Source organism: Eurosta solidaginis, chromosome 4 (genome assembly GCF_040869045.1).
Source record: "Eurosta solidaginis isolate ZX-2024a chromosome 4, ASM4086904v1, whole genome shotgun sequence".
NCBI lineage: Eukaryota > Metazoa > Arthropoda > Insecta > Diptera > Tephritidae > Eurosta > Eurosta solidaginis.
In genome coordinates this window covers 83,744,367-83,765,673 of record NC_090322.1, presented here as the reverse complement: position 1 = coordinate 83,765,673, position 21,307 = coordinate 83,744,367, and the positions used below count along the sequence as shown (strand labels likewise).

At 39.7% G+C, this 21,307-nt stretch overlaps 1 protein-coding gene across 4 annotated transcripts in view; it reads left to right on the top strand.

Moving 5' to 3' along the window:
* Nucleotides 1–21,307, top strand: part of LOC137250019 (asparagine synthetase domain-containing protein CG17486) — a 485,148-nt gene that overhangs the window by 434,409 nt on the left and 29,432 nt on the right. For all 4 annotated transcript variants that reach the window (XM_067782218.1, XM_067782217.1, XM_067782216.1 and 1 more), the window contains exon 4: nucleotides 7,104–7,287. In XM_067782218.1, coding sequence (XP_067638319.1) covers nucleotides 7,104–7,287 — 184 coding nt within the window. The remainder of the gene's footprint in view (nucleotides 1–7,103; nucleotides 7,288–21,307) is intronic.

Below are 21,307 nucleotides of genomic sequence, written 5' to 3'. Positions count from 1 at the left end.
GATTTTCTACCAATTTTCGAGATAGATATCAAAGGACATTCAATAGGTGGGGCAAGTTTTCGTTCTTTACATCTGACACGCTGTTGCTCATGTCCTCCAGCTTTGCGTTTACGGTCACCCAAGTTGGAACTACCAGGACAAAGATCGCAATGACGTGCAATGTGACCGGGCTTCCCGCATTTGAAGCATTTGATAACTCTTTAACCCCGCGTTTGCGATCCTTTCAGCGCCTCTAATATTGCGTCTACCCACTCTGGACTTTCTACTTCCACACGGCGTGGTTTGAAAACTGGCTTACACAGAAGCGACGCTGTTTCCTGAATCAGTGCATGCGATACCGTTTCAGCAAATGTTAGTTTTGGATTCGCATATGTAGCTGGTTTCGTTTCCACGTCTCGTATGCCATTTATGAAGCTCTGGATTTTTACCCTCCCGGTGTATTCCACGGGTGCGTCCGCATTTGCTAGATGTGCCTTTCGACATCCGACGCAAACTCCTGCAAGATTTCATTCGCTTTTTGGTATTGGTTTTGCAACTAAATTTGATATATCTGTTTTCTATGCTCGCTTCCGTATCGCCTCTGTAGAGCACTCATCAATGTTTCGTAGTTGTTCCGCTCCCCCTCGGGAATAGTCTGTAGGATTTCAGCAGCAGATTCTTTCAATGGAACGAATAGTGCAGCAACTTTATCTTCAGCACTCCAGTTTTTCACTGCTGCGGTCTTCTCAAACTGAATCGTAAACACCTGGAAAGGAACAGAGCTGTCAAAAGATGGAGTTTTTACCTTCGTATTGTTTGCTGAAACAACTGGGCGATTTAGTTGCAACTCCTGTATATGACCTCGAAATGTTTCAACCTCGCCATCGATTTTGTTCTCAAGTTGCAAAATTTTTGTGTCTTGCGCCTCCATCTTCGAAGAAATACGTCCTTCTTGCTCTTCCAGTAGTGAAGATATCTGCGCTGATATTTGTGCCGACATTTCGGATCGGTTCTCCTGCGATACCAGTTGAGATGCTATACGTGTCTCCTGTGATTTCATCTTGGATGTAATCTGTGTCGACATTTCTGAAACACTCGTCTCTTGTGCTTCCATCTTGGATGTTAAACGTGTCTCCTGCGATTCCAGCTGTGATGCCACTGTCGATGATTGAGAAGTTATTGCAGCCAATATCATGTTCAAGTCTGTGCTCGTAACTGTCTGCGATGTTTCGTTTTTCTCTTCAATTTTGGTTGTTCTCTCGTCAACATCAAGATGAAAGACATACTCTTCCACGTTAATTCCTTCTGCTTCCATTGCCGCTCGTAGTCGTGCCTGAAGTTCGAGTTTAGTGCCGGTTGTATTCAATCCACGGCTCGCCAACTCCTTCTTCAGTTGCTGGATCTTCAATTCACTGAACTTTGCCATGTCCTTGTTGTCCTCTGGAATTCATTCAACAATTCCTACTCTGACACCAATTGTAACGAATTTACTTGCAAATCCTTTTATTTGCAACCTTCTGCTAAGTTCGAATCACTAAACTGTTGAATAAATAACTCCAATATTTAATAATGCTAAATGGCCTTTATTAAAGTACTTCACAATAAATAACTCTACTATTGCCCGACAGATTGCGTGCTTAATCAAAACTGCGCCTCTGTTGTTGAGGCCTTTTATACTCTTTGACTTCCTCGTTGCATCTTCTAGGCGCTTCTGTTCTCGAATCTACTAGTTGGTTATCTGTTATAATTATAACTACAGATGTACGTGTATCGCTCTCATATGCGCGTGTGTTTGTGATCACCACTTCCACAATTATAATTGCATATCTCAGATAAGATATCTGCACGTATTTGTTGCTTCTCCGATACGTATACGTACATATGTGTAGGCATAATGATTTAATTATTGATGTGCATTCACGTCACTGCTTAGCATCGGCTTAGAGATGGCAGTACCCCTTACTTACTTACTTAATTGGCGCTTAACCGTCTAAACGGTTATGGCCGTCCAACAAGGCGCGCCAGTCGCTCCTTCGCTCCGCCAACCGGCGCCAATTGGTCACACCAAGGGAGTTTAAATCGTTTTCCACCTGGTCCTTCCAACGGAGTGGGGGCCGCCCTCTACCTCTGCTTCCATAGGCGGGTTCCGATAGAAACACTTTCTTGGCCGGAGCATCATCTTTCATTCGCATAACATGGCCTAGCCAGCGCAGCCGCTGCGTTTTAATTCGCTGGACTATGTTGATGTCTGCGTATAGCTCGTACAGCTCATCATTAAATCTTCTTCGGTACTCGCCATCGCCAACGCGTAGAGGTCCATAAATCTCTCGAAGAACTTTTCTCTCGAACACTCCCAAAGCCGCTTCATCTGCTGTTGTCATGGTCCATGCTTCTGCCCCATATAGCAGGACGGGTACGATAAGTGACTTGTAGAGTATGATTTTCGTTCGCCGAGAGAGGACTTTACTTTTCAATTGCCTACCTAGTCCAAAGTAGCATTTATTGGCAAGATTGATTCTTCGCTGGATTTCAGTGCTGATGTTGTTGCTAATGTTGATGCTGGTTCCCAAATAAACGAAGTCTTTTACTATTTCGAAATTATGGCTGCCAACAGTAGCGTGGTTGCCAAGGCGCATATGCGCTGACTCTTTGCTCGATGACAGCAAGTACTTCGTTTTGTCCTCATTCACCATCAAACCCATCTTTACCGCTTCTTTTTCCAGCTTGGAGTAAGCAGAACTAACAGCGCGGGTGTTTAGGCCGATGATATCAGTGTCATCAGCACATGCCAGTAATTGCACGCTTTTATAGTATATTGTTCCAGTGCGGTTAAGTTCTGCAGCTAGTATAATTTTCTCCAGCATCAAATTAAAGAAATCGCACGATAGGGGGTCACCCTGTCTGAAACCTCGTTTAGTTTCGAACGGCTCGGAGAGGTCCTTCCCAATTCTGACTGAGCTGATGGTGTTGCTCAACGTCATTTTGCACAGCCGTATAAGTTTTGCGGGGAAACCAAATTCAGACATAGCGGCATATAGGCAGCTCCTTTTCGTGCTGTCGAAGGCGGCTTTAAAGTCGACGAAGAGGTGATGTGTGTCGATTCTCTTTTCACGGGTTTTTTCCAAGATTTGGCGCATTGTGAAAATCTGGTCGATGGTAGATTTACCAGGTCTGAAGCCGCACTGATAAGGTCCAATCAGCCGGTTCACGGTGGGCTTCAATCTTTCGCACAATACACTTGAAAGGACCTTATATGCGATATTAAGAAGGCTGATTCCACGATAGTTGGTGCATTTTGCAGTATCCCCCTTCTTGTGGACTGGGCAAAGAACACTTAGATTCCAACCGTCGGGCATGCTTTCGTCCGCCCATATTTTGCTAAGAAGCTGCTGCATGCGCCTTACCAACTCCTCGCCGCCGAACTTGAATAGCTCCGCAGGCAATCCATCAGCGCCCACGGCCTTGTTGTTTTTCAATCTGGTTATTGCTATTCTAACTTCGTCATAATCGGGCGGGGGGACATATATTCCATCATCATCGATTGCGGGATCGGGTTCTTCATCTCTGCGCGGTGAATTGCTGCCTCCATTTAGGAGAGCAGAGAAGTGTTCCCTCCATAATCTAAGCACTCTCTGGACATCAGTTACAAGGTCGCCGTTTTCATTCCTACAGGAGTTTGCCCCGGTCTTAAAACCTTCCGTCTGTCGCCGTATTTTTTGGTAGAATTTTCGGGCGTTATTCCTGGTGGCTAGCAGCTCAAGCTCCTCGCACTCACGCCTTTCTGCTTCTGCTTTTTTCTTCCTGAAAAGGCGTCTCGCTTCCCTTTTCAACTCACGATAGCGTTCACACACTCCTCTTGTCGCGCTCGCTTTTAACGTAGCCCTGTAGGCAGCGTCTTTTCTTTCGGTTGCAACGCGGCATTCTTCATCATACCAGTTGTTTTTTCGTGGCCGCCGGTAACCAATTTTTTCCTCGGCGGCAGTATGAAGTGCTTTGGAGATATGCTCCCACTGCTCCTGTATTCCTTCAGGATGAGTTGTGCCCTCAGAGAGCAGGTGTGAGAGTCGAGTTGCGAAATCATTGGCAGTCTGTTGTGATTGAAGCTTTTCGACGTCTAGCTTTCCTTGTGTTTTTTGTTCCTTGTTTTTAGCCGCGTTGAGGCGGGTGCGTATTTTGGCTGCAACGAGATAATGGTCCGAATCGATGTTAGGTCCTCGGATCGTTCGCACATCTAAAACACTGGAGGCATGCCGTCCGTCTATCACAACGTGATCGATCTGATTGCGAGTATTTCGATCAGGAGACAGCCATGTAGCTTGATGTATCTTTTTATGCATGAACCTCGTGCTTGATATGACCATGTTTCGAGCACCGGCAAAGTCAATCAGCCTCAGTCCGTTAGGAGAAGTTTCATTGTGTAGGCTGAACTTTCCGACTGTAGGGCCAAAAACGCCTTCTTTGCCCACCCTGGCGTTAAAGTCGCCAAGCACGACTTTTATATCATGACGGGGGCAGCGCTCGTATGTGCGTTCTAATTGTTCATAAAAAGTGTCTTTCACCTCATCGTCTTTCTCCTCTGTCGGCGCATGGGCGAAGATGAATGATATATTAAAAAATTTTGCTTTTATTCGAATAGCGGCGAGACGCTCGTCCACAGGCGTGAACGCCAGCACTTGGCGACAAAGTATCTCTCCCACCACGAATCCGACGCCGAAACTGCGCTTATTCGCATGGCCACTCCAATATATGTCACAATTTTTGATCTTCTTTCTTCCTTGCTTCGTCCAACGCATTTCTTGGATGGCGGTGATGTCAGATTTTGCTTTGACGAGGACATCAACCAGCCGGGCATCTGCACCAATCCCATTCAGGGAGCGGACGTTCCAGGTGCATGCCCTCAATTCATTGTCCTTCAAACGTTTGCCATGGTCGTCATCAATAGAGAGTGTATTTATCCGAGGCTTGTTGTTATATTTCATTGGAGTATGGTTTTACGTGGCGGGTCCCAAGCCCAGCGCACAACCCGCTCAGCGGGGGTGAAAATATTACTTGGCACGTTTATATAGCGAGCCGCTTGCTCCAAGACAGACGCCCGCTTGCAGCCGCACCTAGAGGTGTACAGACGCTGCCGATGAAATCTCCCCCGGCTAGCCCTTAAACCGATTATGTCAGAGTGGCCTAGCCAGGTTGTCGCCTTCTCACATTAGCTCACCGCTAAACGGGTGTTTAGCGGCTACCCAGAGGATACTTGGCCGCAAGCGACCGGCAGTAGTGAGCTGCTTGAACCGCATGCAAAAGAATCGCTCTGGCCATTCCCAGGTGAATGGCGGTCAGAAGCTTTCCCCACTTTCGTGGACTTCTACACACGGCCTCACCCTCCTACGCGTTTCGATGGGTATTTTCCATCTTCCTCAGGGAGGCTGTATATTTTAACATAAAAATATAAACATAAAACAAAACAAACATCAACATATTTAACAGTGAAAACTTTACACAACTCTTTAACAGACTTTCCACTTACATTCAATGTCAAATAACTTTATTAAAACATATAGACATTACTGAACATAAATAAACAACACTTAACATTAATTCATTCATCTGCACTGAATCGTCCACTAGCTGATAATGCCGTCATGTAAGTGCAGTTGATGTTATTGACGTCTTCTTTATAATTCATAGCATTGTTGATTTTTTGTTGATGAAATGATGAAAAAGCTCCAATAACCACAAAAACAGTTAGAAATTGCATTTTTCTGGTCTTTATTAGACTATTTGAGAGTACTTCACAATAACACTTATACTTCACAACCAATAGCGTGCTTAAATCAAACAGATTACTGATTACTCAGCTTGCGCTGCTTTTATACTCTCCGTTGCTTCATTCGCATATTTCTACTAAAGTCTAGACGTTGCGCCTTCTAGAACTTCTGTATCTCCTGATAGGTAAATGAGCTACATATATGCGTGTGTACGTGTGAGTAACAACTTCGGCTGTGTGTGAGTTATCTGTTCGTTGCTTTTTATATATGTGTGTAAATGATGATTGTTGGGTTCATGTATATACGAGTAGCTGCTTCATGTTTTTTTATTATTTGGGGTTTTTTATTTAGTATCAGTTTAGTGATGCTAATATTCGTCACACTGCCCTAAGTCTGAAAGGTGTTCATTCAAAACTTCATTGTTGCTGGGAAAGCCCGTACGAAGTTGTGAAGCAGATCAGTGATATCATCTACCGCATACAAACAATTTGAGAACCACGAAATAGAAGGGTGGTTCATATGGAGAGGCTAGCAGTGGTTAGATCGAGAGATTTGTCTGATTGGGACGATCAGACTTAGGTGGAGGGCAGTGTGGCGAATCTTGACATCACTAGGCCTCACTTGACATTACAAAAACATGAAGCAGCCACTCTTATGTACATGTACACGTCAAAGCTAGCAACACTTATGTATAAGGCGACGGAGAGATATCTCACTTACACATATGGAGTCATCAGCCGAAGCTGTTACTCACACATACACACGAATATGGCTAGTAGAAAATCATAAACTACCAATATACATGTATATAACCAAGAATGAGATACAACTGTTCTGGAACACAGCTTCGCGAAACGACTAGACCTTAGGAGAATTGGCGAACGAGATAACTGAGAGTATAAAAGCAGCGCAAGCTGAGGAATCAGTAATTAGTTTTGATTTAAGCATCTTATTGGTTGCGAAGTGTAATTGTGAAGTACTACTCCCAAAGTAATCTAAATAAAGACCAGTTTGCAATACTGAATATGGAATTATTTATTCGACAGTTCAGCGATCGAACATTAGCAGAAGGTTTCAAATGAGCGGAATTTCCCAAAATTTATTACAATGTGTATTATATATGTAGATATTATCAATTAATGTTTTTATTTCTGCTTCGCATGCATATTTATCCGTTTTGCCAGGTTCGGCAACTAAAACTAAAAATTACCTTACTTACTAGAGGTAATACAAATTTTGGCGAGCCACTCATTTTTTCAGACTCGCAAATGATAATAAGGGCTTTATTTTTCCTCCATTTGGCATCACTTCTGCTATTTGCCCACGTGCTTATAATTTTCCTGTAAAATATTTATTTTTTAGGAGATGGAACTATGTTGAAGTTAATGTATCCCGAGAAGAGCTTCGTAGTTATTTGCAGAACCACATTAAACACCTTATATATCCTCTTAATACAATATTGGATGAATCTCTTGGCAGTGCGTTTTGGTTTGCCTCTCGCGGCAAAGGCAAGTGTTTAGGAAGAGAATATACATCACCTGCAAGGGTAAGTTTAAAAGTGGTTAGATTTCATTTTTACTTCGCATCAAGGGTGTGTACATATGTAGAAATAAAATATTTTGTTCCTTTTTTTTGCACAGGGAAATATGCTTTTAAAAAGGCGATATTTCTAATTTCACTGTTTTACTAACAAAATTTTACCTAATATCCTTTATGTAGTTCGGTTGTTCAGCCCTGATAATTTTTCTATTTAAAAAAACTAATATTTAGGAAAGGGTTTCTTTGTATGTATTTAAGGAAAATCAACATTTTGGCCATTTCGGAAAGATCCGGGGTTTTTGTCTCAAAATCTCCGAGATCGTTCAAAAATTTTCAGGAGTAGCTCCTAGCGGAGGGATTGTCCCACGGTCACTAACTCCAGAGAGGCTTCGAACGTAACCCCGGTCTTGGAATTGTTACTGCTGCGTCTGCTGAAAAGAAATAGAGATATATAAAATGGTCACACTTTTTTCTGTATATCTCATGCAAAGCGTACTTTCACCTGGGGTTAACTCCTAATAATCGTCGCGAACACAATTTCTTTGAATCATTTTTGGCTCCTTGGCGGTCACGCGCTAAGGCGATTTACGGTTGCTTTTAATGGTCTATTAATACTCGTGACTCTCGTGGCACAGGGCGCCTCCAGTCTATTCGTCTGTTTTTAAGAGCTACAATTCCCGATGTGCGAACAGCAGCAATCCCGACCACCAGTCGCTACCACGCCTCCTGACCCTCACACCATATGCCAGCACAGAAGCTATAGGACTGTGACTTCGAACTCATACCTTCGTCGACGTCACTTTCCAAGAAGCTCTAGGTGTAGCTCCGCACGCTTTGAAACGGATGTTTTTGTCGCGCTATGCTGCCGAGCTACACCAGAGAAACACCATGAAACGAGTGACTATTCGGCCAAGGATGTCGCCCTCGAAATCATAAGCAGTCTAAGTGGATGTCATTGTGTAACTCATGGGTGAAAATCGTATAATCCTCGGCGCATCTACATAATTAAAATTTTACCAGGACCATGGATAAAATTATTAAAATGTAGACCAAAGTTTGCAGACGTTTATGTCCACAACATTGATTTCCACCACGTTACGACACACGGTCTAATGACCGACCGTCTTGGGAAAGCTTTTGCTTCACCACTTTGAGTGTTCTTGCGAAGGACAGAGCCTCACCTGGTAAATATATGTGCCTGTGTAGTCACATTTATAAAAGGAGCGATAACGTGTAGGTGATATTTAAACTTGGATGATAGGCTATAATGAATGTGATTCATTCCAAGGGACAAGTTTTGGATAGGGCCGCCAACTTTATGAAATGTCAAGCCGGGAGACTTGGGTGTTGAAGGATGAAGTGTGAAAACCAAAATTAACATTTCAGACGGTATTGTATAGTTTCGCAAATAAGCAATAGATGTTTTAATGTAAGCCCAAGGGATTTTTCAAACCCTTTTCATACGTACATATATCCTCAACTTAAGTATGAGGTAAGAAGAGTTTATGCCCCTAGAGTCTACTAAAGGACTTTGCGTCACTGATTTCGATTATTCTTTCAGCCAAGCGCAATATAAAATTAAAAACAAAAAATCGACACCTTTATATAACTTTTCTTTTAGTATTTTGTTTTAATAACTTGGTGACTTGGGTGATGCAAAGTCCGTTAAGGTGACATCGAAAGCGCCTGTTTTTTTAAATAACTTTTGAGCACTTAGAAAGAGGTACATTTCGCAATTAGTTTCTTATAATTGGTAGTGATGCGCATCCGTTGATCGATCATATCCGACCAATTTTCGACATGAACAATAAATAGCCTAAACAGTCTTAAACGGGTAGAAAATATAGTAACGCGCCGGACGCCAACGCCGCCGCGTAGCACCGAAATTTTTGACATTCCTCGGCAGCGTGCGAATAACGAAAAAAATCGGCGGCGGCGTTTATCTGCGGCGTATATCTCTAATCCCATTATGGCACAGTGATGAATTAGTAAAAGTTAATGGCATTGTGGATAAGATAAGTGTGATAACTTCTGCATAGACGTCAAAATTACAAATAGAATGGATCACACGATTTTCAACGTGACTATCGTGCTCTCATCCTGTATCTGTTTCTATCTCCCGCTGAAGATAGGCGACCGTATGCAGCACCATATTGAACATCCTGTCAAAACGCGGGAAAAATGCCAAAAAGTAGCCATTTTTAACATCCTTTCAGGAAGCTGACGGATAAGATATCACACTTGTTTCATCCACAATGGTTAATGGTTATAGGTTGTTCCGGTCTGATAGAAGTGGTCATGGTGGTGGTGTAGCTATTTATATGAAAAGTGGTCTGTCCGGTAAATTAAAATATATTTCAGATGCTAGTTATACTAATGAATATGCGTTCGTAGACGTTTATTCTAGCAACGACAAAGTGCTTATAGGGATACCGGATAACTTTGCTATGCCCCGGTAGTTTTCTATTGAAGACCTGCTTCCAATTTTATGAATCGGGATAAGAAAGATTCCTTCCACATTGTTGGGTAAACGCCATATATTAAAGATAAATTGAATAAATCTGTTACCGGCTAATAGATGTTTGCAGCACATTTTTTAAGAAGGTGTGTCGGGATCCTGTCAAAGCCGTATGTATATGATACTTTTAAAGTTTTTAAATAAGGTAATACATCATCTGAAGATACAAATGGAGCTCTGATTGAATAACATGAATGAATATGGTATGGGTATTCATTAGGCGAAACGTTGATCTCAGTAATTTGATTTGAAAAATTCCGCAAGCAAGCCGGCGATCTCTTGATCATCGCCTGAAATTTTATCTTGGATGATGGAAACCCTTTCACCCTGCGTTTATAGTTACGAGGTAAAGAACTTGAAAGACCGAGACTTTTTATTCTTTAAAATTTTCAGCTCTTTATTGAACCATACTTGGCTTGTATCGGAATGTATACAAATCCGCTTAGGTACGTATTTTTCAAAAGAAAGTAAATGGTATTGTTAAAGTGAGAAACGCTTTGCTCCACATCAGCATTAAATATTGGCCACACAGGTCGAGATAAATCACGATTTAATTTTTTGAAATTGGCCTTCGCAAAGTCAAAGCGATAACAGGAGTTGTATCGTTTATTGCCGCGGTTATGAGCACTACTTACCACTTCGTAAACTATTTTGAGGGAAGGGTGGTAAGCATCTTCTAATTTTGTAAATAGTTTACCTCCCTGTAATGCAGCGAAAATCTCGTCTATTCGTGGTAACCGGTATTTATAGTCTGTTAAAAATTTATTAGTGGTTACTTTATAGTCACCGCATATACATAGTTCACCATTTGGTTTTAAAATAGGCACTAAGGGAGTTCCCCTCTCCGAGTTATCTACGGGCTCTAAAACATTTTTGGATATAAGATCTCTCAATTGTTTCTTTACTCTGTTTTTCCACGCAAGTGGCACTGGACGCGACTTGCAAAAAATTGGTTTCGCATTTTCATACACTGATAACGATATTTTGTTGAGTCTATAAAGACCTAAACCATCGCTAAAGAGATTGGAATATTCGTTTTTTAAATGCTCAATTATTAGAGAAACATTTTGATCGATGCCTATTGAATTTACTTGACACAACTCGAAACTAAAAGTTCGCAAAAATGTTCGCCCAAGGAACGGTGGATTTTTTGTATTTGTAACTACAGCCTGTTTTATGGCGCCTTGATACTTAATTGCTACCTCGTACTCACCACATAATTAAAATTTAACTCCACTGTAATTAACATATATGGTCTGACAAGGTCTTAGTGCCTTTTTGCTATGCCATTTCTGGAAGAGAGCCAGTTGAACTAAAGTACATGGAGCTAAAGTACATGGAGGAACTAAAGTACATGGAGCCCCGGTATCGCAAGTAACATCTAATTTCACACCATTGAACTGGTAACGAGTAAACACCACATGAACCGCTGCCGGTTATGCTGTAAACAGAAAAATTAAAGTAATCGTTAGAGTCATTCTGAGCACTCTCATCAGAATCTGATACGTAGCTAAATGCCCTAACTTTCCACACGCGTGACATTTGATATTTTTCAACTTGCATTGATTGGTGTCATGGTTCCGCCAGCCGCAATGTGAGCATGCATTTTTTTGCCATCTACCAATGTTTGATGTTTTATAGTTGCATTTTAGTTGTTTATCATTGCCACTGCTGCCTTTGCGCCGTTCACCTCCACTGCTACCATTTGTGTCACCACCTTTTCTTAATTTGGTTACGCCTTTTTGACAGAGTTAACGCTAGACTGGTCTGCATCACGAATTCATAAGAGCCACTTCAAGGGTTAGATTGTTGGATTTTCATCTTCTTCGCACAATCTTTCAAAAATATTTTCAGGTAAACCCATGATGAATTGGTCTAATACAAAGGCTTCTAAATGTTGACCGAATTTGGAGTTCAATGCCAGTTTTTTTATTCGAGCATACCACATAGATATTGATTCACTATTTCTTGTTGATTGCTGAAACATTTATCGCTGGTTGGTGGCGTGTAGTGGGTGTTCAAAATACTACACAGGTAGAACGTCTTCGATACCGGCAATTCTTGAGCGCACAAATTGTGCAAAAGGTTATATGGTTCAGAACCAATCGATTTTAAGAGAATCCCCTTTTTGCGTTTTCAATGCAATTGATTTCACTGATTTCTATTTCCAGCTTTTCATTCCAGATGCTCCACGTTTCCGTATTGGGGTTGAATTCTGGAACATTCGACGCTTTGAGTACAAAGCCTGCTCCACTATTGCCATTTGTGGATGCGGCACCGTTTTCAGTCATTGCCCTTCTTATTATCGAGCCACAAAAAAAAAAATTTTACTGTAAATACGGTAATAAGTTCCGTTTTTTTTCGTCGCCAATTCACAATTTGGATGTTGAGTTAGCAATGGCGTTTATTTTATTTTATTTACAAGAATATGTACATAGGTGGTAGTGAGTATAACAGTGTTAAGAAAGGAACAATATACGTTCTTGTAGTAATGTAATAAAACAAGATGATGTCAGGGATGGCAAAATACATTAATACATATCAGTTATCATGAAATTATTGCCACAGTCGCCTTTCCCAACTTTAGTTCAGGACAACTTCAGCTTCTTGCAATAGCTTACCAACTTATGCAAATAGCTGGAGCAGGTGAAATAAGATCACACCGTATGGTTGCATACAATGTTTGGCAGTCGTCGCAGTGTTAGGAAAGAAGTAGGTATTACTATTGGCTATGGTCATTGCACGATCGTTGGTGCAATGAAAAAATCACAGGCGCCACGATAAATAGAATGCTAAATTTGTTTAGCTGAACCAGCGAAAGTAGCGCTAGCACTACATTTCTGCCAACGTTGCTACTTATTAGTCGGCAGAGCGACAATAGCGTTGTGCCACGTCGAACGATAGAGTATTTCTTCAGTTTAGCCGACCAAAATTCCAATTTTCACAATATACTATTTTTAGAAAAATATGTTCACTGACATTTCTGGGTATCTATTAGTGAATTGTGTAGGTACATACTCCAAAACCCATCTGCAACGCCAACGGATCTAACCGCACACATCTAAAGTTGTATAAAAATTATGTTCAACTCGATGCATTTTTTACATGAAAGGCAACATACACTTCTAAAATAAATATATATTCACTTTTGAAGCTTCAATCAGAGCAAATAACATTTTCTTTCAGGACAGATAAATATGTTCGCAAGATTACTTCACCGTCTTTCAGACGGAAATTATAGCCATGGCTTCTACTTTCTTCCATTTGGACCAAAATTGGTCCGCTGGTCCCTTTTATTAAGTTTTGTTTCCTTTTAGGTAGAAGCCGCGATTTTGTCACTTTTTTCGCAAAAAAAAAAAATTCACCACACTGCCCTAAAAATTTACTTGATTGAACAATCGATTTTCTTTAATAAACATACAATTTTCCATTAATTTTAATGTGTTTCCGATGACTTTTTCTCGAGGTGTGTTGCAGAGATGTAAAAGTTAGTCAACCAAATAAATATAGCGGGACAAAGGCATTCAGACAGCAGATAATTTGGGCAAGGGAGCACTAAAAAAAGTGCTTGATCTCAGGGCAAACAAATGTTCGTTTATTGTTGATATAATAACGGACTTTTCGGAAAAACCTGATTTGGTTATTGTTGTTGTAGCAGTGCGACCACCCACAAATTGTCATCATTTCCTCTAACGGGAGTCCAAGGAAACATGCAGTGTCAACAGGGGCGGAGCAGATAGAGAGGGGTGTTACAGGCGTTGGTTGCAATTGAAAAGATGGTCGGTGTCATGTGGGGACACGTTGCAAGCAGGAAATGTGTACATTATGTAAGTAGGGGTTGATTTTGGATCAGTAGGAGTTTAACCTGTTACAGTATCCGGATCTAAGCTGAGCTAGAGTAACGCGTGTTTCCCAAGTGAGATTGCTTTCTTCTTCTGCGAGCTCAGGGTATTTATCTTTAAGGAAGGGATTCGCCTGGCAATTCCTGACTTGTGATTTTCTTCTACATACGGATTAGTTCTCATATGCCGTATTTCCTCGTAATAATTGCTGAGATTACTTCCTAAGTCCCTGGGAGGCGGGGCCGTAGCGGTTCTGACGGATGGTTTAGCATGATCGATAGCATCTTCAACCTTTTGGCGGTGATGGTAATAGGGGGCGCGCTGTGTTTATGCTTATGTGTATGTCTGGTCGTCCAGCTTTGTCAACCGTGAAATGCATTACGTATTGTTGGTAAAAAGCGCTCGCGCATTTCTTCGCCCATAGCTTTTAATAGCCAAAGGCAATAGATATTTTGTTGTTGTGCTTATTCGGGGTTTATAGAGACTTTACGGTACATCATAGCTTACCTACGCCGACAGAAAGGTTACAATTCTTTTAAATCGTGATCTATCTCGAATAGTCTGGCCAATATTTAATGCTGACGTGGAGAAAAGCGTTTCTCACTTTTACAACACCATTTACTGTCTTTTGGAAAAATACGTAGATACCTAAGCGGATTTGTGTACATTCCGATACAAGCCGAGTATGGTTCACTATAGAGCTGAAAATTTAAAAAAATAAAAATTCTCGGTCTTTCAGGTTGTTTAAGGAGACGGGTTTACATAACCATTACTTACAGTACTCAATTTTATGCCATAAGTATTTTCAATTGAACAAAAAGTGTTACAAAGCTTATCTTTGTATAATGAAAGGAAATATAATTTGCAATCCGAAAGCATTTTACGGATTTGTAAACTCTAAACGCAGTATTAAAGGTTTTCCATCATCCATGGAATTCAAAGGTAATATTTCCAGCGATGATCAAGAGATTGCCGGCTTCTTTGCGGAATTTTTCAAATCAAATTACTCTATTGAGACCAACGTTTCGCCTAATGAACACCCATACCATCTTGATACATGTAATTCAATCAGAGCGCCATTTATATCTTCAGAAGATGTATTATCTTATTTAAAAACTTTAAAAGTATCATATACATACGGCCCTGACAGGATCCCGACTTTCTTAAAAAATGTGCTGCATACATCTATCAGCCGCTAACAGATTTATTTAATTTATCTTTAATATATGGTGTTTTCCCAACAATGTGGAAGGAATCTTTCTTATCCCGCTCCATAAAAATGGAAGCAGGTCTGCAATAGAAAACTATCGGGGCATAACAAAGTTATCCGCTATCCGGAAGTTATTTGATGCTATTGTTACCCACCATCTAACGTTCTCTATTTCCCCCATAATTGCAACTCACAACATGGATTCTGTAAGGGCAAAATCACCTATCAATTTTACTGGGATTTACCACTCACGTTACTAATGGATTTAGAAAAAGTCTTCACGGGGTTTTCAACCCCGTCTTATATGTTGGATTTCTTCATAACTTGGTAATCGTACGCAAAAAGTAATATTTAAAAATGCACTTTATGGGGTAATCAATATTTCTTCTGGTGTTCCTCAGGACAGCCATCTTGGTCCGATTCTGTTCTTGTTGTTCATAAACGATTTATCCAATACAATAAAATACTCAAAAATCTTGATGTAGGCCGACGATGTAAATCTTTCCAAATCATAAGCGTCTGTTGAGGAACATTCCTTGCTTCAAACGGATTTAAATCACTTGGTTGCCTGGTGCAATGTAAATTATATGCCGCTCAATCTTAAAAAATGTAAAGTTATGCGTTTTTCTCGCAGAATTTCGCTGCCGGCTTCATGTACAATTAACAACAATAGCCCAGAAATTGTAAATAGATTTGTTAACTTGGGAGTCATAATGGATTTCAAACTCAGTTTCAACCTTCATATTAATACTACAGTGAATAAAGGCAAAGGTGTTTTTGCATTTGTTAAACGGTTGTCAAATGAATTTAACGATCTTTACGTAACTAAAGCACTTTTTACAACATTAGTTAGGCCAATATTAGAATATGGCTTAGTAATCTGGAATCCGCGTTATCAAGTCACGCAGACAGTCTCGAATCAATACAAAAACAATTTTTATTATTTGCCTTAAGAAATTTTCAATCGGATTCTTTATATAATCTTCCACCTTATACTAACCGATTAAAGCTTATCAATCTTCCAACTCTTGCTAGTCGAAGGGAAATGCTTGGTGTAATATTTATGACAAAACTTTTAAATGGATCAATTTCAAGCCCATTCCTTCTGAAAGAAGTGAGCTTTTGTGTTCCCTCTCGGACTTCGAGACACTTCAAACCTCTGCTGCTGAAACAATGTAGAACGAATTTCGAACTAAATGAACCTTTTATGCCAAGATTATACCTCTCACTTAAACACATGTGATAGCTCGGAGTCCCTTTTTTCTGTAAAAAAGACTGTTCTCACCACTCTTAATAATTAATGTATAAAACGATTGCTTCTGTTCTCTTTAAGCATTACGCTTTGTTGATGATATCTCTTCTGTAGCTGAGCAGTCTCAGATCTCGACGCTTGACAAACCGCTGCCCATCAAAGAGTCAGCAAAAAAGAAAAAAAAATTTATGATATTGTAGCGAATTTACTGAAACTCCGCTTATTTTACACCTTCTACTAACGTTCGTATCGCTAAGTTGTTGAATAAATAACTCCAGTATTCAATAATGCAATATGGTCTTTATTAGACTACTTCAAAATACTTCACAATAACGCTTATACTGATAGCGTGCTTAAATAAACAGATTCCGCTTACTCAGCTTTCGCTCCTTGTATACTCTCTGCTGTCTCGTTCGCATACTTCTAGGCGTTTCTTCTTCTAGAATTTACTACTTAGTTACCAGCTATAAACTACAGATACACGTTTATAGTTTCTCGCATAGCAATATGCGCGATGGAAATAATTTTTGTTGTTCTCTGTTAGGATTAATACAAGGCGGTGGCGGCTAAACATAAATTCAAATAAACATACAAATACATTGTTTGATACACAACAATTGATTTCACTGATGTGTATTTCCAGCTTTTCATTCCAGATGCTCCACGTTTCCGTATTGGGGTTGAATTCTGGAACATTCGACGCTTTAAGTACAAAGCCTGCTTCACTATTGCCATTTGTTTTACCGTTTTCAGTCATTGCCCTTCTTATTATCGAGCCAAAAAAAAAATTTTACTGTAAATACGGTAATAAGTTCCGTTTTTTTTTTTTCGTCGCCAATTCACAATTTGGATGTTGAGTTAGCAATGCCGTTTATTTTATTTTATTTACAAGAATATGTACATAGGTGGTAGTGAGTATAACAGTGTTAAGAAAGGAACAATATACGTTCTTGTAGTAATGTAATAAAACAAGATGATGCCAGGTATGGCAAAATACATTAATACATATCAGTTATCATGAAATTATTGCCACAGTCGCCTTTCCCAACTTTAGTTCAGGACAACTTCAGCTTCTTGCAATAGCTTACCAACATATGCAAATAGCTGGAGCAGGGGAAATAAGATCACACGGTATGGTTGCATCCAATGTTTGGCATACGTCGCAGTGTTAGGAAAGAAGTCGGTATTATTATTGGCTATGGTCATTGCACGATCGTTGGTGCAATGAAAAAATCACAGGCGCCCCGATAAATAGAATGCTAAATTTGTTTAGATGCACCAGCGAAAGCAGCGCTAGCACTACATTTCTGCCAACGTTGCTACTTATTAGTCGGCAGAGTGACAATAGCGTTGTGTCACGTCGAACGATAGAGTATTTCTTCAATTTAGCCGACCAAAAGTCCAATTTTCAAAATATACTATTTTTAGAAAAATATGTTCACTGACATTTCTGGGTATATATTAGTGAATTGTGTAGGTACATACTCCAAACCCATCTGCAACGCCAACGGATCTGACCGCACACATCTAAAGTTGTATAAATATTATGTTCAACTCGATGCATTTTTTCAATGAAAGGCAACATACACTTCTAACATAAATATATATTCACTCTTGAAGCTTCAATCAGAGCAAATAACATTTTCTTTCAGGACAGATAAATATGTTCGCAAGATTACTTCAGCGTCTTTCAGACGGAAATTATAGCCATGGCTTCTACTTTCTTCCATTTGGACCAAAATTATTCCGCAAGTCCCTTTTATTAAGTTTTGTTTCCTATTAGGCAGAAGCCGCGATTTTGTCACTTTTTTCACAAAAAAAAAAAAAAAATTCACCACACTGCTCTAAAAATTTACTTGATTGAACAATCGATTTTCTTTAATAAACATACAATTTTCCATTAATTTTAATGTGTCTCCGAACACTTTTTCTCACGGTGAGTTGCAGAGATGTCAAAATTAGTCAACCAATTAAATATAGCGGGACAAAGGCATTCAAACAGCAGATAATTTGGGCAAGGGAGCACTAAAAAAAGTGTTTGATCTCAGGGCAAACAAATGTTCGTTTATTGTTGATATAATAACGGACTTTTCGGAAAAACCTGATTTTGTTAATGTTGTTGTAGCAGTGCGACCACCCACAAATTGTCATCAATTTCCTCTAACGGGAGTCCAAGGAAACATGCAGTGTCGACAGGGGCGGAGCAGATAAAGAGGGGTGTTACAGGCGTTGGTTTCAGTTGAAAAGATGGTCGGTGTCATGTGAGGACACGTTGCAAGCAGGAAATATGTACATTATGTAAGTAGGGGTTGATTTTGGATCATTAGGAGTTTAACCTGTTACAGGATCCTGAGCTAGAGTAACGCGTGTTTCCCAAGGGAGATTGCTTTCTTCTTCTGCGAGCTCAGGGTAATTATCTTTAAGGACGGGATTCGCCTGGCAATTCCTGACTTGTGATTTTCTTCTACATACGGATTAGTTCTCATGTGCCGTATTCCCTCGTAATGATTGCTGAGATTACTTCCTAAGTCCCTGGGAGGCGGGACCGTAGCGGTTATGATGGATGGTTTAGCATGATCGATAGCATCTTCAAACTTTTGGCGGTGATGGTAACAGGGGATGCGCTGTGTTTATGCTTATGTGTATGTCTGGTCGTCCAGCTTTGTCAACCGCGAAATGCATTACGTATTGTTGGTAAAAAGCGCTCGCGCATTTCTTCGCCCATAGCTTTTAATCGCCAAAGGCAATAGATATTTTGTTGTTGTGCTTATTCGGGGTTTATAGAGACTTTACGGTACATCATAGCTTACCTACGCCGACAGAAAGGTTGCAATTCTTTTAAATCGTGATCTATCTCGAATAGTCTGGCCAATATTTAATGCTGACGTGGAGAAAAGCGTTTCTCACTTTTACAACACCATTTACTGTCTTTTGGAAAAATACGTAGATACCTAAGCGGATTTGTGTACATTCCGATACAAGCCGAGTATGGTTCACTATAGAGCTGAAAATTTAAAAAAATAAAAATTCTCGGTCTTTCAGGTTGTTTAAGGAGACGGGTTTACATAACCATTACTTACAGTACTCAATTTTATGCCATAAGTATTTTCAATTGAACAAAAAGTGTTACAAAGCTTATCTTTGTATAATGAAAGGAAATATAATTTGCAATCCGAAAGCATTTTACGGATTTGTAAACTCTAAACGCAGTATTAAAGGGTTTCCATCATCCATGGAATTCAAAGGTAATATTTCCAGCGATGATCAAGAGATTGCCGGCTTCTGTGCGGAATTTTTCAAATCAAATTACTCTATTGAGACCAACGTTTCGCCTAATGAACACCCATACCATCTTGATACATGTAATTCAATCAGAGCGCCATTTATATCTTGAGAAGATGTATTATCTTATTTAAAACTTTAAAAGTATCATATACATACGGCCCTGACAGGATCCCGACTTTCTTAAAAAATGTGCTGCATACATCTATCAGCCGCTAACAGATTTATTTAATTTATCTTTAATATCTGGTGTTTTCCCAACAATGTGGAAGGAATCTTTCTTATCCGCTCCATAAAAATGGAAGCAGGTCTGCATTAGAAAACTTTCGGGGCATAACAAAGTTATCCGCTATCCCAAAGTTATTTGAAGCTATTGTTACCCACCATCTAACGTTCTCTATTTCCCCCATAATTGCAAGCGCACAACATGGATTCTGTAAGGGCAAATCACCTATCAATTTTACTGGGATTTACCACTCACGTTACTAATGGATTTAGAAAAAGTCTTCACGGGGTTTTCAACCCCGTCTTATATGTTGGATTTCTTCGTAACTTGGTAATCGTACGCAACAAGTAATATTTAAAAATGCACTTTATGGGGTTATCAATATTTCTTCTGGTGTTCCTCAGAGCAGCTATCTTGGTCCGATTCTGTTCTTGTTGTTCATAAACGATTTATCCAATACAATAAAATACTCAAAAAACTTGATGTAGGCTAACGATGTAAATCTTTCCAAATCATAAGCGTCTGTTGAGGAACATTCCTTGCTTCAAACGGATTTAAATCACTTGGTTGCCTGGTGCAATGTAAGTTATATGCCGCTCAATCTTAAAAAATGTAAAGTTGTGCGTTTTTCTCGCAGAATTTCGCTGCCAGCTTCATGTACAATTAACAACTATGGTCTAGAAATTGTAAATAGTTTTGTTGACTTGGGAGTCATGATGGATTTCAAACTTAGTTTCAACCTTCATATTAATGCTACAGTGAATAAAGGCAAAGGTGTTTTTGCATTTGTTAAACGGTTGTCAAAAGAATTTAACGACCTTTACGTAACTAAAGCACTTTTTGCAACATTAGTTAGGCCAATATTAGAATATGGCTCAGTAATCTGGAATCCGCGTTATCAAGTCACGCAGACAGTCTCGAATCAATACAAAAACAATTTTTATTATTTGCCTTAAGAAATTTTCAATGGGATTCTTTATATAATCTTCCACCTTATACTAATCGATTAAAGCTTATCAATCTTCCAATTCTTGCTAGTCGAAGGGAAATGCTTGGTGTAATATTTATGACAAAACTTTTAAATGGATCAATTTCAAGCCCATTCTTTCTGAAAGAAGTGAGCTTTTGTGTTCCCTCTCGGACTTCGAGACACTTCAAACCTCTCCTGCAGAAACAATGTAGAACGAATTTCGAACTAAATGAACATTTTCGGTGTTTATGCCAAGATTATAACTCTCACTAAAACACATTTGTTAGCTCTGACTCCCTTTTTTTCTATTGAAAAGATTGTTCTCACCACTCTTAATAATTAATGTATAAAACGATTGCTTCTGTTCTCTTTAAGCATTACGCTTTGCTGATGATATCTCTTCTGTAGCTGAGCAGTCTCAGATCTCGACGCTTGACAAACCGCTGCCCATCAAAGACTCAGCAAAAAAGAAAAAAAAATATATGATATTGTAACGAATTTACTGAAACTCCGCCTATTTTACACCTTCTACTAACGTTAGTATCGCTAAGTTGTTGAATAAATAATCCCAGTATTCAATAATGCAATCTGGTCTTTATTAGACTACTTCAAAATACTTCACAATAACACTTATACTGATAGCGTGCTTAAATAAAGGGATTCCGCTTACTCAGCTTTCGCTCCTTGTATACTCTCTGCTGTCTCGTTCGCATACTTCTAGGCGTTT